Source organism: Hemitrygon akajei, chromosome 5 (genome assembly GCF_048418815.1).
Source record: "Hemitrygon akajei chromosome 5, sHemAka1.3, whole genome shotgun sequence".
In the NCBI taxonomy this organism is placed as follows: domain Eukaryota; kingdom Metazoa; phylum Chordata; class Chondrichthyes; order Myliobatiformes; family Dasyatidae; genus Hemitrygon; species Hemitrygon akajei.
In genome coordinates this window covers 170,829,136-170,849,031 of record NC_133128.1, presented here as the reverse complement: position 1 = coordinate 170,849,031, position 19,896 = coordinate 170,829,136, and the positions used below count along the sequence as shown (strand labels likewise).

The 19,896-nt window shown below is 40.3% G+C and overlaps 2 protein-coding genes across 3 annotated transcripts in view; both read right to left on the bottom strand.

Annotated features, from left to right (window-relative positions):
* Positions 1 to 6,126, bottom strand: part of wipf1b (WAS/WASL interacting protein family, member 1b) — a 134,362-nt gene extending 128,236 nt beyond the window's left edge. The window contains exon 1 of one of the 2 annotated variants that reach the window (XM_073047184.1): positions 5,749 to 6,126. The gene's annotated coding sequence lies outside the window, so the exon portion shown is untranslated. Of the gene's footprint in view, positions 1 to 4,779; positions 4,799 to 5,748 lie in introns of those variants that run through there. The other variant, XM_073047188.1, reaches the window with a different exon arrangement.
* Positions 6,127 to 7,540: 1,414 nt separating this feature from the next.
* Positions 7,541 to 19,896, bottom strand: part of chrna1 (cholinergic receptor, nicotinic, alpha 1 (muscle)) — a 35,210-nt gene continuing 22,854 nt past the window's right edge. The window contains exons 6-9 of the mRNA XM_073047189.1: positions 15,458 to 15,695; positions 13,056 to 13,279; positions 11,405 to 11,644; positions 7,541 to 7,921 (exon numbers count right to left, since the gene is read on the bottom strand). Of these exons, the coding sequence (XP_072903290.1) occupies positions 7,790 to 7,921; positions 11,405 to 11,644; positions 13,056 to 13,279; positions 15,458 to 15,695 (834 nt within the window). The 3' untranslated portion in view covers positions 7,541 to 7,789. The remainder of the gene's footprint in view (positions 7,922 to 11,404; positions 11,645 to 13,055; positions 13,280 to 15,457; positions 15,696 to 19,896) is intronic.

The following is a 19,896-nucleotide window of genomic DNA, read 5'->3' as shown; positions in this document are numbered from 1 at the left end:
AAATACACGCTACACCATTTTTATCAGTACTAAACTAGAATATAAACAGAGATCGTGTCAATACAAGTCTGCGATGAACCCATAATTTTCTCATTCAGAAGAGTGGAACTAACTTTAGTAAATTAATATGAATCCACAATGATATCTGATGATCCCACTTCAAAAACACTTCCTAAGCACAGCTGAAGAAAAACTACATTTTTTCATTCTAGTGCACCTCCTGGTGCCCAAATCAATAGTAACATGGATCCCCCCCCCCCCCCCCCTTAGCAACAGCTGAGCTAAGGATGTTTTTAAACTACTAATTGCAAAAGGGTAAAATACTAATATCCATTCCACCACAGATCTTGTTCTGTTAAACAACTAATCACTATTACGTTTTGCATATGTCTGGTCCAATGCAGTAATCATTTAATAAATAAGTTCTGACTTGATCCAAGTTTGACTTTTACTAGAATGAAGTCACAGCCCATTGCCCTGCTGTTATCGAGATCTGCTATTTACCGTATCTGATATTGTTTTTCTATTAAAGTGGATGTTGATAGGTTCTTGATTAGTGAGGACATCAAAAGTTATGAGAAGGCATGAAAATGGGGTTAAAAGGGATAATGAATCAGACATGATCTAACGACAGCGCAGATTTGATGGGCCGAATGGCCTGGTTCTGTTCGTATATCTAATGGTCAAACAAACCTCCACTTTCTTAATACTAACTTGTTCCAGATGATCAACATATCCTCCCCTGAACTTGCTATCTTCTACATCCTTCTCCTTGGTGAATGTAGATGATAAGTATTCATTTATGACCGTGGTGTGTAAAAAGGGATATATTTGGCATGAGAATATTTAACAACTGCTGCAGCAAGTTATTTATGTCCACTGTGCAAAGAGAACCTTCTAAGACATTCACCACCCATAATTAGGGAACTAGATTATGAAAGATTGCCAAGTTAGCAGTGGTACAGTGCAATACAATGCAAAGAGCGGTCTTTGAATGGGTGACATACAACCGTTCACTTACTTCACGTCAAGTTAGTGCATTAGTCAGTGAACATTTGTCTTACCATCATTCCAACATCAAAAATATGGCTCAGTGTCAAAATCTGGAAAGGATTTACAGCCGAGTCCCTCCAGTATTTTCTGCTGCTTGCTCCACATTTCCAGATACACTAGATACACATCTAGTTTAATACTGCTGTATTAATGCAGGTTTACTTTACCCTAAAGGAGTCTTCACGTGATTTCAATGAGAAATTTAAAATAATAAATACATTGGATCAATTTTGGCAAAGTCAAGTTCGTATGTGCAAATTATATTGATATTGAATCAGCATAGATATCAAAGAGGTTTTAACCTTGAGTCTTTGGAAAGAGAGGCAGAGTCTGAATATTTTTAAGAATGAAATAGATATTTGATAAGCAAAAGAGTTGAAGATGACAGCAGGTAGATAAGAATTTGGAGTGAAGATTATTTCTTATTAACTGAAAGACCAGGTTTGAGGAGTTAATAGGTCCTTCCCTGCTCTCAGTTCATATACATGCATGTAAAGCCTTGTGATAACTTGGCTGTAATTGGGAAGGCAGTCCAACAAAGAGAGGGAAAACTCTGATTTCAAACCTCTGCTGCCTTGCGGCCATACCCACTCATGGGAAAGGCTTTGGGAGTAAACCCTGAGGACAAATCCAGAGCTGGAGTCCCTAAGGCAGTCCGACGTGGCCTTCAACCTCATTATGGCAACTCCTACGACATCACTGGTGCCAAGCTGTATCGGCCCTTGCCCTTCCCTTGGACAACAACGGTGGCGTGGAGAGGGGAGACTTGCTGCATGGGCAACAGCCGGTCTTCCATACAACCTTGCCCAGGCCTGCGCCCTGGAGAGGACTTTCCAGGCACAGGTCCATTGTCTCGCGGGACTTACGGATGCCACCATCAATCCCTACAAGTTAGCCATGAAGTGAGGCCAATGAATATCCAAACAAGGGAGATATTATGCCTATAATAAATAGAAAGAAAGTTGGCTATTTCAACTCCTCGACTTTATCATCAATCACCTTCAGCCAGAGAGGAAATTCTTGAATCATCACAAAATCTTACAGCAGTAGGAAAGCTAATCAAGCCACCATTCTGAAACAGGTCTTCAAAAAAAAAAGCAATCCAGTTAGTGCCACTTTCCTGCTCTTTCCTTACGACTGATATTTCTTCAAGTATTCTTCTTTGAAAATTACCATCAAATCTGCTTTCACTTTATGGCTGATTTCAGATTGCTGCAATTCTAAGTTAAAAAAAACCAGGTAAAAAAAAATCTCCACTATCACTTACACAGTTTCAACCAATCTATGTAATTAAGTCCTTTGAATACTTCTACTCGATCTCATCTTAATTGACTCTGCATAAAGGAACACAATTCAATCGTCCCTCGTCTCTCCACTTGGAAATGTCCCACATCTTTGGCAACATACACATTTGCTCAGTACTTTATTCAAGGCCTTGATATCAATGATAAAAATATGATGTTCAGAACTGGATGCAGCACCAACCAAGGATTAATCTGTGAACTACAAAGATTTAGAACAACTTCCTGTGCATCTGAAGTATTGTGTTCAGTTCTGATTGCATCATTATAGGAAGGATATAGCAGCTTTAGAGAGGATACAGAGGAGATTTACTAGGGTCCTGACTGGATTAGAGAGCATGTCTTAGCTTGGGCTTTTATTTTTGCAGCAAGTAAGGATGAGAGATGACTTAATAGAGATGTACAAGATTATGAGAAACAGAGTGTACTGCCAACATCTTTTTCCCCTAGAATGGTAGTAGCCAATACAAAAGCACATCTGCTTAAGGTGAGTGGAGGAAAATTTAAGGGAGATGTCAGAGGTAGATTTTGTTTTAACCCAGAGAGTGTCTGCGATGCACTGCCAGAGGTGGTGGTAGAGGCAGATACAGTAAGGGCATTTAGACTGGCACACGATTTTAAGAATAATAGAAGGTTATGGGCTGCATAGGAAGGAAGAGTTAGATTGATCATGGAATACTTAAGGTTTATATACTGATGGGCCAGTATTGTGCTGCACTGTTCTATGTTATTACCATGGACCAGTAGAATGCAGTCACTGTCACACGCTGCTTTTGAACACTTGAGTAAATTCCCACACCAACAGTGCTGTTGATAACATTAACCCATACAGTCCTATCCACTTAACATGAACCCATATATTTCAACATCCTACTTACTTTGACAATTACAAGCAATATAATTCACATCCACTATCGTCAATATTTATATAAATCAATGGAGTACATTCACTGATTTATGTCTCCAATTACCATTGGTTGATTCTCCACATCCTTAATGCGATGGAATTGAGGGAGAAGAAACACAAGGGCAGTCACAGGCAAATATTTATCTATAGAGTCCTTTGGGGATTAATCTGTTTGCTGTGGGTTGTCATTTACTTAATAACTCAGGAATTTGTATGGCTCCAACTGTGTTTGAGCGATTCTAGAATAGAGTAAACTCAAAGTCAACAACACATTGTAAGCAGAAAAATGCTTTTCTTCTGTTATAGGAGTTGGCTTTACAATGGGAAATCAATTTCCAAATGAACACAAGTTCTGGCAAAAAAAAAATTGAACATTGAGGGGGATAGAGATGACGTCAAAAATATGAATCTGCTGAATTCATCTCAAATCAACAGATTGATTCAGAGTAATAAAATCACCAGAGTCTGAACAGGTGGATCAAACTGAATAGGAGTATTAATTGTGCAATGACCTGTACAGATTTACCTCATGGATGCCAAGAGTTTGACACGGTTCATTTTATAATTAAGAACAACTTTAGCCTATTCCTAATGGAAAGTTAATCACTGACTGAGATTACCAAAGAATGAAAGCTCAACACAAACTCCCTTTTTCCTGCCACTTATAGTTGATGTAAATCCAACACTAGATCACAATCATGGGCCCAGAAAACAGCCATTTTACAATTTGTAGAACTTATTCAAGATTTTAAATCATAATATTTCACAACCTGTTTTCTGATACTTAGAGTTCAAACAAATCCAGGCCAGAATTTTGGCAGAACAAAAATAAAGACAGTACTCTTAGATCATCTCAAAGTAATACAGGCTGTAAAATTATTATGAGACCAAGTTGACTCCAGAGACACCAAAGCTAACTAATTAGCCATTGGATTGAACTGCTGCTGCTAAATTAACAAATTTCACGACACATGCCGGTGATAAAAAAAACTGATACTGAGAAACAAACCCACATTGTTACCAAGCAGCCGCTCTCCAACTAAATGCCAGTAAACCAGAATAAACAGATTTAGTTTACATCCAATTTCCAGCTTAATTTATGCAGTACTACTAAATCACACCAGGCACGAATCATCTTAGTAGGATAGTTATTCAACCAGTTTATTAAACATGAAAATGTTAATTTTACCCTCATACACATTCACTCCTTAGGTCACAGCGGCGATCTTTCATCGATAAACAATTGAAGGTACCGCTTTTCTTTGTGCCTCAAAGTCCACGACAGCTGGTACCAATTGAGTATGACAAGACAAACTAAAAGCAGAAACATTATATACCAAGATAATAGAAAAATGCAGACCGTAAAGCATTTTGATTAACACTTTTTTTGTAATAATCGGTCAACGTCATTTCAATAAGAACCTGCAGACCCATGTAACTTCAGTACTTAGATATAATCTGTCACAGCTGCAAAAATAAACAAAAAAATGTCTACAAAACCACAAACTATTACCTCACCAAATGTCTCAAGGTCAGCTACCTCACAAAAATTGGATTAGTTTCAAACAAGTCGGGTCCTTTAAGCGGTGCTCACGTGAAGGGCAAACGCATCCGTAGTCTGCAATACATCTTACTCTGCAAAGTTTTAACGTTGTTCTTAATGTGCGCAGGGTGAAATGTAGTCCAGTAGAAGTAAAAGGCGGCGTCCAAGTACAGATTACCATTGGCTTTGAGCTGTTACGGTAATGGTAGAAATTTAAAATGTGTGATCTCTATTTTCTGACATATATGAAAAAGATGAGCGGGGAAGTGGGGTCGGTTACAATTTAAGCAACGATAGTCTCGATTTAAGGATAGGTTTCTGGGTGGGCGAGAAAGGCAAAGAAACGATTTACTGATTCGTTGCATTCAAGTGGTATGTACGCTAAATTCTTTGGCAGGCCAGTATCGTCTGCCTACTCCCAACATTTGAAAGTTAAAATTTACAATCTGTAAAGTCCAAAAGCAGCATAAAATAGTATACTTGACACATGGAACAAAAGGAGAACGTGTAACAAAATAAATGACCGCAAAGTAACTATACGGCGTCTTTTCTAAATACACCCTTTCTAAATGCACGTTTTCCAAATTTGACTACATCACTTTAACAATGGTCTTTTTATTAAATTATACTGTCTACGTAACTAAAGACTCTGGTAACAACTGTTCCTTCTCCAGTCCCCGTCGGCACATTTTGCGGTTCCCACCCAGCGCGCACTCCCTTCCTCACGTCACATATATTCCGAAAGAGCCCAACCGGGAACAAAACAAACTTCGGTGGTGCGAGGTGCGCCGACTTCCGCAGACACAGATGAAAAGCCACACCTAGAATAGATTTGGCAAGAGGGTGAAACTTCTTGACTGGGTGCAATACAGTGACAATGCTGCCGCTGTCAGATTTACCCCCCCCACCCCCTTCCCTTTCCCTCCCCTCCCGTTTTTACTGACCGTCAACTGGCAGCCTCTCCGCTCTTTGCATTACTCGGCGCCCTTGGGCCGATCCTCCGGGCTGGCGGACGGGTCAGACATGTTCTATTAAAACTTGAGCCGTGCAATTTGCCTAAAGTTCTGCCTTGGTGTCAATCCGGGTCTCTGAGCGGTGTCAGTGATGTAATGCCTGCAGCTGGGTGAGTGGGTGGGTTCGGAACGCAACTTGCAAGTGTGCGACCCAGGGAGGAATGAAAGAGAGGGCAATTCAAACGCCGCAATCCCACTCCGTCTCCGTCTCCTCCTTCCTGGGCCCGCGTTCCGCCAGCTCCGGCACATGTGCGGAGGCGCGGCCGCCCCGGATCCGCGACGTGGCCGCACACAACGCGGAATCTCCGAAGTAGCAACAGGCAGGGAAACCCCGTCCTTTCCACTCAGAACAACCCAGCCGCATTCCGTCCCTTTACGCTACCAGCTGAGACATTCCCTTCTGGTTTGCTCTGCGGTTCTCCTGCAAGTGATTTCTGGCAGTGGCATAGAGAATGCAGGTGACACTCATCAGTGTTACTGATTCCTGGCCATGCAGCTAGGAAACAGGCCATTCGACCCACCACGTCAATGCCGGTTCGTGGGACACCCACCTGTACCCTTCCGTCCGTCAGGGATTCAAATACTCCTCGACATTCATTCTACTGCTCTCTTTGTGTCACCTACACTCCACTCAGGGTGTAAAGGCCCCCTTCAGATATCCTCTAAATCTTTTAACTGTTACCCTTATGAATTCCTAATCCTTGATCTGAAATTATAGCTCAAAGTATTTGGTTTTGCCAACACCCACAAAATGCTGGTGGAACACAGCAGGCCAGGCAGCGTCTATAGGGAGAAGCGCTGTCGACGTTTCGGGCCGAGACCCTTCGTCAGGATTTTGCTTGAATTTCCAGCATCTGCAGATTTCCTCGTGTTTGGTTGTGACAAAAGTTTGTGCAAACAGCTACCTAAGAAACTAATGTGTGTGTTCACCCTGTACAATACAAAAACCTCAAGACAGAACTAGCCACTGTAATGGGGGGGGGGGGGAGGAAGGAGCAGCGATAGGCCGAATGGCCAGTGGAGTAGCATTACCTTTAACTGGATGGTGCAATTATAACAGCCATTGTATTAGCGTTCCTACTAAATTAAAACAAGGCTAACAGTTTCCATTTACTGGGAAAGAGATTTTTGATGAAGTCTTGAGATGTTATTAAGATTTCTAGAGAAATGCCTGCAAGACCTTCAACAATATAGTTTTGATTTTTTTGTGATGTATTTCATTTTTGACAAATTAAACTTGTGTTTCAAATAACTGCATAGGATTTGCAACAAATTAAGAACTGCAACGTTTTATCATACCACACAGAATATTTATTGATGATCTGTAAAACACACTTAAATTATACAACAGGACTAAAGTTCTCAATGTACAACAATACAATCTTTGGAAGGAACAATGGATTTGTTTAATATTTTATTTTCTTACCAATTCACATTTCTCTATCAAATTTAAAGTGACTATCCATCTAATTACAAATTTTTTTTTAAAAAAAGCTTCTTTGTAATGTATTAAAAAGTTATTCCTGATCACGTGTTTCAAGCATTTTTGTAATAATAATTTTCATCTATGATTCACTAATGATCATATCAACACTTACAACACGCTGGAGGAACTTGGCAGGTCAGGCAGCATCCGTGGAAACGAACAGTCAATGTTTCGGGCCGAGACCCTTCATTGGCCCGAAACGTTGACTGCTTGTTTCCACAGATGCTGCCTGACCTGCTGAGTTCCTCCAGCGTGTTGTACGTGTTGATTTGACCACAGCATCTGCAGCGTACTTTGTGTTTACTAATGATCATATGTTGTTTATTAATTACATCTTTTGTGTATTCAAATACCCTAAGTACATTTCATTCTAAAATAAAGCAAACAATATATTTTGTAGAACAGACTACAACTGCAACACTAAACCTATGGATCTTCTCTGTGGATCGATATTCCAGTATTGCATTGTTTGTTCACCGTGATGACTTAGCCCTGCTGATTGAGTTCAATGAGCCGGCTAGCAAACACACTAACTGTGCCAGTAATACAAACCAACATGAAGACACCCAGCAGAATATGATCAATCACCATTGCAACATATTTCCATTCCTCTGCAGCCTAGTAATGAAGTAAAAATTAAATAGATGTTAATTTCCATCTGCAAGCGTATTAAGAACCCTTATGAATATTTTATATCCTCTTTCTCCAAATTATCACTTACATTTTAAAGCTGGTTTTGCAAAAATCATCTGCCTTGATTTTCAATAATTTTCAAAGAATGAAATACAGTGTTACTAATGGATAACTTGTATCAAATATAGACAATGATGACTTTAATTTATAGAATACCTTTAACATTGTAAAACAATCCCTCACAAGGAAATAATACTTAGCTCTGAGACAGAAATGATTAGAATCTTTAAATTTCACATCTTCAGGTATCCACAATCAATGAAAACCAGTGATATTGTTAGGGTCTTAGTGCAGGCTCGGATAACAGTTGTAGAGAGATGGGTTTCCATAGTGTATAGGTAGAAGTTGGGAGACCAGCCAGGACAGTATTAGAATAACTGAGTCTGGAAATGAAGACATAGCTGACAGTTCCAGCAATTAATGGGCTGAGGCTGAGGAAAGATAGGCAATACCAATGGAGATGGAGGAAGGTGGTGGAGAGGATATTGGTAAGAAGCTCATCTCAGGCACAAAGAAATGCAGAGATTGCAAACACTTCTTGAAGAAGTAAGGAAAAGGGATGCATTTGATCTGAGTAAATACATTTACGGCAGAAAACACATAACCCTTTTATTTTTTTCTAAGCAACACACACAAAATGCTGGTGGAACGCAGCAGGCCAGGCAGCATCTATAGGAAGAAGTACAGTCGACGTTTCGGGCCGAGACCCTTTGTCAGGACTAACTGAAAGAAGAGATAGTAAGAGATTTGAAAGTGGGGGGGGGGGGGGGGGGGGAGGATCCGAAATGATAAGAGAAGACAGGAGGGGGTGGGGTGAAGTTAAGAGCTGGAAAGGTGTTTGGCAAAAGGGATACAGAGCTGGAGAAGGGAAAGGATCATGGGACGGGAGGCCTAGGGAGAAAGAAAGGGGGAAGGGAGCACCAGAGGGAGATGGAGAGCAGGCAAGGAGTGATTGTGAGAGGGACACAGAGAGAGAGAGAGAAAAGAAGAAAAAGAGAACAAATAATGAATGAATAAATAAATAAATAAATAGATAAGGGATGGGGTAAGGAGAGGGGGGCATTAATAGAAGTTAGAGAAATCAGTGTTCATGCCATCAGGTTGGAGGCTACCTGGACGGAATATAAGGTGTTGTTCCTCCAACCTGAGTGTGGCTTCATATTGACAGTAGAGGAGGCCATGGATAGACATATCAGAATGGGTGTGGCCACTGGGAGATCCTGCTTTCTCTGGCGGACAGAGATATTAGAAGTAATCTTTACAGCACGCTGGTACTGAAGGGGTCAAGGAAAGTGGTAGCTACAGGTGGATCTTGGTATTGTATCACAGAGTGATTTAATGAGTGGTATCACTTAAATTGAGTATAATATGTTTGTAAGGCTAGGTCCCTAAGGAACAGAAAGGGAGGAGAAAAAGAATCCTTGGAAGGAATTCTATAACCATGTATCAAACTTGTGCAAAGTGTTGTCCTGTTCAGATGGACAATAAATGAAAGACATTCAAGAAGGATATTCCTGTCAGTTGTCACAGAGGGTCCACATAAATTGAAAACGATGCAAAGAACACTTACATTATTTAGCATGTCATTTGTGACGTTGAGTAGTATGGCAAAAATATCCTTAGTATGTCATAAAATTTTTGAACTATGGAGTCATAGAAAAGTACAGGACTGATACAGGCTCTTCAGCCCATCCAATCCATTTAATCTGCATACCCCCATTGACCTGCATCCAGACCATAGCCCTCCATGCCCCTGCCATCCGTGTACCTATGCAAACTTCTCTTAAACATTGAAATCGAGCTTGCATGCACCACTTACACTGGCAGCTTGTTCCGCACTCTCACCACCCTTTGAGTGAAGAAGTTTCCCCTCATGTTCCCCTTAAACTTTACACCTTTCACCCTTAACCCATGACCTCTGGTTGTAGTCCCACCCAACCTCAGTGGAAAAAGCTGGCTTGCATTTACCCTATCTATACCCCTCATAATTTTGTATGTCTCTATCAAATCTCCCCTCAGTCTTCTATATTCCAAGGAATAAAGTCCTAAACTATTCAATCTTTCCCTACAACTCAGATCCTCCAGACCCAACAACATCATTGTAAAGTTTCACTGTACTCTTTCAATCTTATTTCCAGCTTTCATGTAGGAAGGTGACCAGAATTGCACACGGTACTGCAAACTGGGCAACACCAACATCTTTTACAACTTCAACATAACAACCCATCTCCTGGATTCAATACTTTGATTTACGAAAGCCAAAAGCTTTCTTTACAATCCCATCTATCTGTGCCTCCACTTTAAAAGAATTACAGACCTGTAATCCCAGATCCCTTTGTTCGACCACACACCTCAATGCCCTACTGTTCACTGTGTAAGAACTACCCTTGTTGCCTACCTTGTGCTTGTCTGCATTAAATTCCATCTGCCGTTTTTCAACCCATTATTCCAGCTGGGCCAGATCCCACTATAAGCTCTGATAGTCTTCCTTGCTGTCCACTATACCCCCAATCTTGGTGTCATCCACAAATATGTGGATTCGGTTAACCACATTATCATTCAGATTACTGATACAGATAACAAACATCAACAGACCCAGCACCGATCTCTGCAGCACTCCACTAGTCACAGGCCTCCTATCAGGGAGGCAACCATCTACTCGGGGGAATCTAAGACCAGAGGATACAGTCTTAGGATAGAGGGGCGGCCTTTTAGAACAGAGATGAGGAATGCCTTTAGCCAGAGAATGGTGAATCTATGGAATTTGCTGCCGCAGGTGGCTATGGAGGCCAAGTCATTTGGTATATTTAAGGCAGAGATTGATAGATTCTTGAATAGTCAGGGCATGAAGGGATAAGGCAGGAGATTTGGGCTGAGAGTGAAAACAGATCAACCACCATGAAATACAGAAGCAGACTGGATGGGCCGAATAGCCTATTTCTGTTCCTGTATCTTATGGTTGATAATCTACTACCATTATCTGGCTTCTCCCACAAGGCCAATGTCTAATCCAATTTACCACCTCATCTTGAATGCCAAGTGACTGAACCTTCTTGACCAACCTCCCATGTGGAACCTTGTCAAATGTCTTGCAAAAGCCCATGCAGACAACATTCACTGCCTTGCCTTCATCAACTTTCCTGTTAAATTCCTCAAAAAGCTCTATAACGTTGGTTAGATATGACCTACCATGCACAAAGCCATGCTGACTATCCCTAATCAATCCCTGTCTATCAAAATACTCATATATCTGGTCCCTTAGAATATCTACCAATAACTTTCCCACTACTGATGTCAGGCTCATCAGCATATAATTTTCTGTTTTATATACTGTATATATATCAAGATTGGCAACTATTAGAAATAGGAATTAAATATACTGTATATTAAGAACATAAAAAATCATACATTGCTTGATTCCTGATCAGACTTCATGTGCTCTGCAATATATTTGACTCCCTCAATTGCACTTTTGACATCCGGGTTCTTAATAAGAGGTGTTTGGAAAATTACATTTCCTGTCACTTGCTTTCCAGAAATGTCAGAGATATCAATGTCCTCAGTAAATATCTTTTTTTCTTGCTTCTCCTTAGCTGTTCGTTTCATCGTTGAGAAAAACATAACATTGGGTATAGTATCAATAAAAATCTGTAAAACAAAATTGCATAATAGAAGATGTATAAATAATGTTCAATAATCAATATATATTGTTACAAACAAGTTTTCCACAACTTGCATTTATTTAACACCTTGAACACTACAAGTATATTCTACAATGCTCACATGGCTGAATGGAAAACAAAGAAGACCAGGCCATAAAAGGGTATGTTAGAAAAAGAAACAAAAAGATTGTTTTTAAAGTAAGTTTTAAGAAAACCTTCAAAAGAAGAGGAAAGTGATTAAGCTGAGAGTTTAGAGAGTGGGGACCAAGTAATTGAAGGCATCCAAGTTGTTTAAATGGAGGGGAATATCTGTGCCAGAGCTGTGTCGAGCTTGGGAAAACTTTTGGCAAAAGTTACTTATAGAGAAAGTGAGCAGTCCTGCAATTAAGGTGATTAAATATGATGAACATTTTACAATGGAAGCATTGGAGGTCCAGCAGAATGTGCTTATGAGTGAGAGCAAAGGTGATATCTAAGCAGGACTTCAGCATCAAAGAGAAAACAGGAGTTAGTATGGATGGCTCAGGAGTCATAGTCAAGATAAAAAGGCAGCCGGGAAAGCATTGGAACTGTCGAGCTTGGATGTTAAATCGGTGTTAATGAGGCGAGATAGTAGAATGGTAGTTCAGAGGATGGTGGTGTGGTAAAGAACATAAGCAACCTTAAGATCAACCCAGAACGACAAAAAGATTGCAAACAGCATGATCCAACCAGAGACAGTGACAGGAAAGGAGAATGATTATTGGCAAGGGTGCAGCACTACTGCTGGAGGTTGAAGATGATAACTTTAGTAGTGAAAAGTCCAAACCGAATATATTCACTCTCAGGACAGTTTCTATTTAAATAACAGCAGCCATTTAGAACAGCAGTTGTAGCTGGACTCCCTGTGCTCTCTCTTATAATTATAACGTTACAAAGAGGATCTGATCATTAAAGTGAGAGTGAAGTTAGCCTTACTGTCTCAAACCAGGAGACCTCGCACTTGGCCACATCATTGAAGCTACAATGTTGACCTGTTTAATAATGAAGTTAAATTTTCTTAGTTGTAAATTCAAATTATATTGCAAATTATTGATCCAAATGTTGTTTATTTGGATGCCTTGTAACAAACTAACTTCATAAATGGTTATCCACAGTTATTGCTGAGATTAGCAATTTTCTCCAGTTTCCTGGTTCTAAGTGCAAACACGAGGAAATCTGCAGATGCTGGAAATTCAAACAACACACACAAAATGCTGGTGGAACACAGCAGGCCAGGCAGCATCTATAGGGAGATGACAGCGCTTCTCCCTATAGATGCTGCCTGGCCTGCTGTGTTCCACCAGCATTTTGTGTGTGTCCTGGTTCTAAGTGTTACTTCTAACTGGCTGATACTTTGAACATAAAAGATGGCTCACCTTTCGTACCCACTGTGGCATAGTATGTGTACTTGGTGAGCGATGGTGAGTATTAATTACAACAACAGTAATGACGATTGAACTGATGACAAAAATCATTGTAAAAAGCATGTATTTGCCAATCAAAGGCACAGCACTGGAAGTTGAAGGGATCAACTCAACAATAACAAGAAGGAACACAGTCAGAGACAGCAGAACTGAAATACTCAAAGTCATCTTCTCACCTGCAAGAAAAAAAAATCTTTTCAGAGTCGTGAAAAACATTGAACAGGTTAGAACTTTATTCCCTAGGACTTAGAAGATCGAGGGGAGATTTGATAGAGGTATACAAAATTGTGAGGGGTTTAGATTGGGTAAATATAAGCAGACTTTTTCCATCGAGGTTGGGTGAGACTACAACTAAAGGTCATGGATTAAGGGTGAAAGGTGAAATATTTAAGGGGAACATGAGGGAAAACATCTCAGAGGGTGGTGAGAGTGTGGAAGTAGTGGATGCAACTTTCAGTTCAACATTTAAGAGAAGTTTGGATAGGTACATGGATGGGAGGGTTATGGAGGGCGATGTTCTGGGTGCAGGTTGATGGGAGTAGGCAGTTTAAATGGTTCTGAATAGCGTAGATGGGCCAAAGGGCTAGTTTCAGTGCTGTAGTTTTCTAGACTCTGTGATTCTAAACAAATATGTGAAACAAAAGCAAGGAAGGCCTCTCCCACCGTGAACTAATTTGCAGCGAGTCTAGGGAGAATTTTCAAATTGATGGAACAAATAGGAGCTGAAATAAGACCAAGAAACAAATAGTTGCAGAATAAATGAGGGAGACTGACTACAGATGAAAAATCTCAAGCAATAAATAAGACTTGGCGGTTATAAGACCTAGATAGAAAGGTCATGAGTAAACTTGATATGAAAGAGATGATGAGGTATGTGGCAGAATGAGAGGGTGAATTTGAGGCATGGAGAGAGAGGATATAGGTACAAATCCAGGGAAAGAATGAGGGACAAAACATGAGATGGGCTGGACAATGAGTGGGTGACACGTAGTCTAGGAAGAAGGTGAGATACATGAAGGAGCAACATAATGAAGAAGTGTACATGAAGGAGCACAAGGGTAAAGATGAGATACGTAAAATCACTGGAACAAAAGTGAGATACGTGGGAATGAGGGTGAGTTCATGGACGAATGTGGCAATGAAGTTGTGGGGCCATGGTCATAAACTGGAGGAAATTTGGCTGAATAGGAGAAGCGAAAACAAACAGCAGTGGACAGCTGAGAATTAATATATTTTACCAAAATGATGCTGAAATATGCAATCAGTGGCCACTTTATTAGGTACACCAGTACACCTCCTCATTGATGCAAACATCTAATCGGCCTATCATATGGCATCAGCTCAACGCATAGAAGCACGCAGACATGGTCAAGAGATTCAGTTGTTCAGACTGGGGAGGAAATGTGATCTAACTGACTTTGACCGTGGGATAATTGTTGGTGCCAGATGGGGTGGTTTGAGTTTCTCAGAAGCTACTGATTTCCTGGGAATTACACGCGTAACAGCCTCTACAGAGAATGGTGCAACCCCCTCCCCCCCCCCACACACAAAAATCATCCAGTAAGCGGCAGTTCTGTGGGTGAAAACACCGTGTTAATTAGAGAGGTCAGGGGGAAATTGCCAGACTGGTACATGTTGACAAGAAGGCAATAGTAACTCAAATAACCACGTGTTACAACAATCACGTGCAGAACAGCACAACACGTCGAGCCTTGAACTGGATGGCTACAGCAGCAGAAGACCATGAACTCAGTAACTCAGAAAGAAAACAGTAACTCAAACAACAGTCGTGTGCAGAAGAGTGGGCCCCGAACGTACAGCGTGCAACTTTGGAGTTGTACAGTGCCTAATAAAGTGGTCAGGAGGTACCTAATTGAGTGGCCACTGAGTGGATAATGTGGTGATCACTAATAGACTGCTGAGGAAAGAGACCAAGAGAAAGATTTGTAATTTAGAACACAGTAAATCTCTACAGTAAGAAGGAGAAAGAACAGAAATTGAAATTGTCGTGTGTTTAATATTTCAAAAATATTTGAATAATCTTGTATATATATTGGTTGATTAAGCATTCTTATTCATTAAAACAATTAGTTATGGGTTATATTTAAAAATATGTTAATTGCCCTCATCACCACGCTACGATGTGATGGTGTATGCCTTGCACAAAGATGAAGCTATACCCATATTTCTTGGACCCTCCCTGTTTCCTTTGAGTTAATTCAATGTTTTGAAGTTACAAAACATGACAGAAACAATCTCAAACTTGCATTTTACATTTCTGATGGAATGGAATAAGTTTTTCCCAACAATATCTGCAGAACGTGGTCAAAAACATTGATATACTCTTTTCCTACCTGAATCAGTCGGCAAGTAAAATACTAATCCAGTTAAGAAGGAAAAGAGGAGACAAGGAATGATGACATTCACAACAAAATAAAGAGGAATACGCTGCATGATGAAGTGGTAGGTGATATCCAGGTAGGGAGTCTCAGGACAGCAGGTATAATACACCCAGTGCTTCCAATTTCGATAATCCTTCATGACCCACTCTCCACTCTCCATGAAGGTACTCAAATCTGGGCGGTCACTTTCCTGAATACAAATCAGAACATTGTAATCAACAACCAAATTTATATCAGGGAAGGGCTACAGACCTTCCAGTTCCTTGTGCCCCTTTTTAAACAGTTTGGTAAAGTAGGATTGTTCCCTGGCTTACGCAGCTCTGATTTTAAGAAGAAAGAATTGTAATTTAGACACAGGAAACCATGGTCATAAGTTCAAAAGTCAGTTAGAGAAGAAGCTTGAGGGGATCAAAAGAGACGTTCTTCATGATCATCCGGATAAAACAGGGTTCACCTAACAGGTAACTACTGGGGGAGGGGGAAGGTCAAAGAGGAATTTCCACTCAAGAAACCTTGGGTTGTAGCTTTGCTTTTGATCTACTGAATGATGATATAGATATTCAGTGTGAAGGAGAGGGGAAGGGGCACGAGGTGTCAAGCGTCATGATTGGTTAGAGCAGACTCATTGAACTGGACAGTCTCTTCCTGCCAGTCATTTTCCTTGGTTCATCTTTTATCAACCATATTAAATTCAGTAGCTGTTATGTTATTTAACTGTTGCATATTTATTACTTTCTTTACTTCAGTGCTCAGGTTAACTTCTACATCCATTTTCCACTTTCAATAAGTTACACTAAAATGTTGTAAATATAATTAGAAACAAGACGAACCTGTTATTTGGCATATATCCACTTCTCTGATCCTATCTATCCATTAGTCTCTTGAGCAGAGATGGGATTATTTTGTTAAAGGGCAGTTTCTATTTGGACGACAGACCTTGCTTTAATTGGTAGTAAGTTTCAGTCTTTGTTTTGTATTACTGAAATCTAAGAGATTTTCATAATTTCATGGCATGACAGAAAGGTTGCAGCTGGACCACAGACCAGACGTGTGTACAGCTTTGGCCCATGGACAGACCAAACATTATAAGGAAAGTATTAGTCTTCATTAGCTAGGAAATAAAAGTGTTTTGTTTTATAATTAACCATAAAATAATAGATTATCACAATTAAAATTGTGATTATTAGATTTATCAAATGCATACATTTTAACTAAAATGTTCATATGTACATATAACAATGTATTAGCATAATATAAGCTACATTCTGTAAGTACTGTAGGTATTTTTCAGATCCAGAGTAATCACTTAGCTGGATAACACCTACAATTTTATCATGCAGCAATAATTCTTGTTAGTGAAAATCGTTGCATTGTAGCTGAGAATAATACTTAGAGCACTGGAAACTTTCATACAGAGCAAAACCAATGCAACAGCAGCAATCTTTCTGTAATTTAAAATCCTTCTCCGGTACCACCTTTTAAGATATAAAATGTAAAAGGTGAGTAGTAGCAAACAAAGAGTGATATGTATCTCTAAGTTAGTTTCATATAAAATATGCATATCTTTTCCAAGGAAGCTGGGTATAAAATATAAAACAAATATCCTTCAGAGACTTGTTTGAATGTTGATAAAACATTAAACATTTTCATTACAAAAATACCCTGTGTTTTATCTTAGTTCTAAGGAGAATCCCAAATATATAAAAAATGAGGAGATGAGTGTGGACAAGAGAGAAGTGTTGGAAGAGGGGGACACCGTGATAGTTAACATAATAGATAAAAATGCCCTGAACCTAACCAGTTAGACCACAAGATCATAAGACACAGGAGCAGAATTAGGTCAAATGTGGCCTGTGATTACTTCTCTCTGGATCTTCTGCACCTGAAAGCAGGGAAGGTGTAGAGCATCACATAGGCCTCAGTTGGTGTGCAACTGCCACCCCAGCCCAGGAATGTCCTGATCACCTTTAACGGTTTGTCACTCTCAAAGGCTTTTGAGCCAATTTTAATTGTACTGACAGTTAAATGCTAGCATATAATTGAAACATTTAAAAAAAAGTGAGATAAATTATCTCAAGAATTTATCCCTGGCCACAGAGTGAGTGGCACTATTCAATTTTAATACCACCCTGGCATCGGGCAGAGGGGCAGATGTGAGATGCAATCGGCCCTCCCTCTTCACACATCAGTACCCCTCTGCTTGTACTATGTGGTGACTGTACTGGCAGAGCAGGAAACCCAAAGTACAGCACCCTCTGTTCGGGACATTTTGCACTTGCATATTTCAATCCGTGCTTGTGCAAGTTTGAAATAGACTGTACAGGGATGGGCTGAACATTAGTGATTGCAAATGCAGATTTGAATGGTTCTGACCATTTTCTAAAGCTTGTGCTCTTGCAATGCAGTTGCACCACCAGAGGTCCTCCGTGAGCTTTGACAGTTTTTGTGCCGGAGCACAAAACACAACAAACATTCATTTCACCTCCAGTACAACAGGGGTGCCTGAACATATGTGTTTGAAGAACCGTTTCCCTTTTCAGTACTTCCATTTTCATGGCATGTTTGTGTCCCAGGCTACTGAGCATGTGCAGTGGCATCAGTGTTTATTTGATGACACTTAGCAACCTTCTACCACGGGAAGGAAACCCGCAAACGGCAAGGCCTTTAAACTGGAGTTTTAACTGGAGGGTTGAGCCCTGCTTAAAAGGGTCTATTCATAGCTGGGTTTTGCTGGCAAGTCTAAAGAGTCCATGTATTTCCAGCTAGCTGGCTTCCTTAACTTTTCTCCCTGAGAAGTTACTCCCACCCCTTGCCATTAATATTAACAGCCATTAACAGCTTTAAGTTCCTCGGGGTCCACATCACTGAGGACCTCATGTGGTCTGTACACAACAGTGCCTCTTTCACCTTAGATGGTTGAGGAAGTTTGGTATTGGCCCCAAATCCTAAAAGCTTTCTACAGGAGCACAATTGAGAGCATCCTGACTGGCTGCATCACTGCCTGGTATGAGAATTGTACCTCCCTTAATCACAGGACTCTGTGTTGTGAACTTCCCATGATTGAGGACATTTGCAAAAACAGGTGTATAAAAAGGGCCCGGAGGATCATTGGGGACCCGAGTCACCCCAACCACAATCTATTCCAGCTGCTACCATCTGGGAAATAGTACTGCAGTATAAAAGCTAGGACCAACAGTCTCAAATCATAGTCACACTGATTTGAGTATATTTCTATGTTACATTCGCTGTTCTATTTATTATAAATTACTATGATTGCACATTGCACATTTAGACAGAGGCAGAACATAAAGATTTTCACTCCTCATGTATGTGAAGTACCGTATGTAAGAAATAAATTATAGATGTCCTAAAGTAACCAATATCCTCTTCCTCTCATCTCCAATTCTCACATGGAGGACATCCCCTCCCCATCATCTAACACCCCTCACTTCCCCTAAAGATCATCTCTCCATTTTCTCACCAATACATAATATATTCAAAACTCATTTGATGTCACGATCTTCACTCCAACACCCCAGTCTCCACCAAGCTTTGATCCTCTCACTGACTCTTTGACCTTCTCCCACCCTCCATGATCTCCCAGACAACCCTTAAGTCTCTGAATCACACTCCAATACTTCCTGCTGGATGTCCACTCTCTGTAGCAGGAGATGTCTTGAGTTTTGTGCATATGAAATATTTGAACCTAGGAGTCTTCATCAGGTCAAACACAGGGCCATTGCTTGAGTGCATGTGATTCAAGAGCTTTCACAAGATTGGTATAATCCTATTTATGTAAGTCAATCCTCTTTCCCGATCACACCCAGTTTTCAGGCTAGTAAACCCCTCATCCATCAGTTCATAAATGTGTATCCTTCCTTCGCAGTTTTCCTTTTCTGGGCTAAGGGAAGCTATGCAGAGACCACTAATTTGAGGCATCTACTTGCCGTGCATTAAAAAGCCATTATCATGCTCATGACAGTCTTCTCAATGACAAAGCACACAAAATGCTGGAGGAACTCAGAAGGTCAGGCAGCATCTATGGAAATGCACAAACAGACTATATTTTGGGCCGAGACCCTTCTTCAGGACAGCTTCAGGTTTTCTTGATGACTGCTGGTCTCCCAGGTCTTTATGTTGTGCAATATGTCAGAAATTGTATAACTTTTTGGTCAAATATTTTCAATGAAACCATCACAAATTGGTAAAACATTCAGAAATATGGGAATATTTAATACTTAAGAACAGTCTTATGGATTATGTTATACTGTATACTGTATAATGTTATACTGTACAGATCAGACTACTGATATTTTCATACCAGAAATCCAAATGAAAATATTACTGTTAAGGGATTGGCCCATCTACAGTAGTGCTGAAGCTTGTTGTGG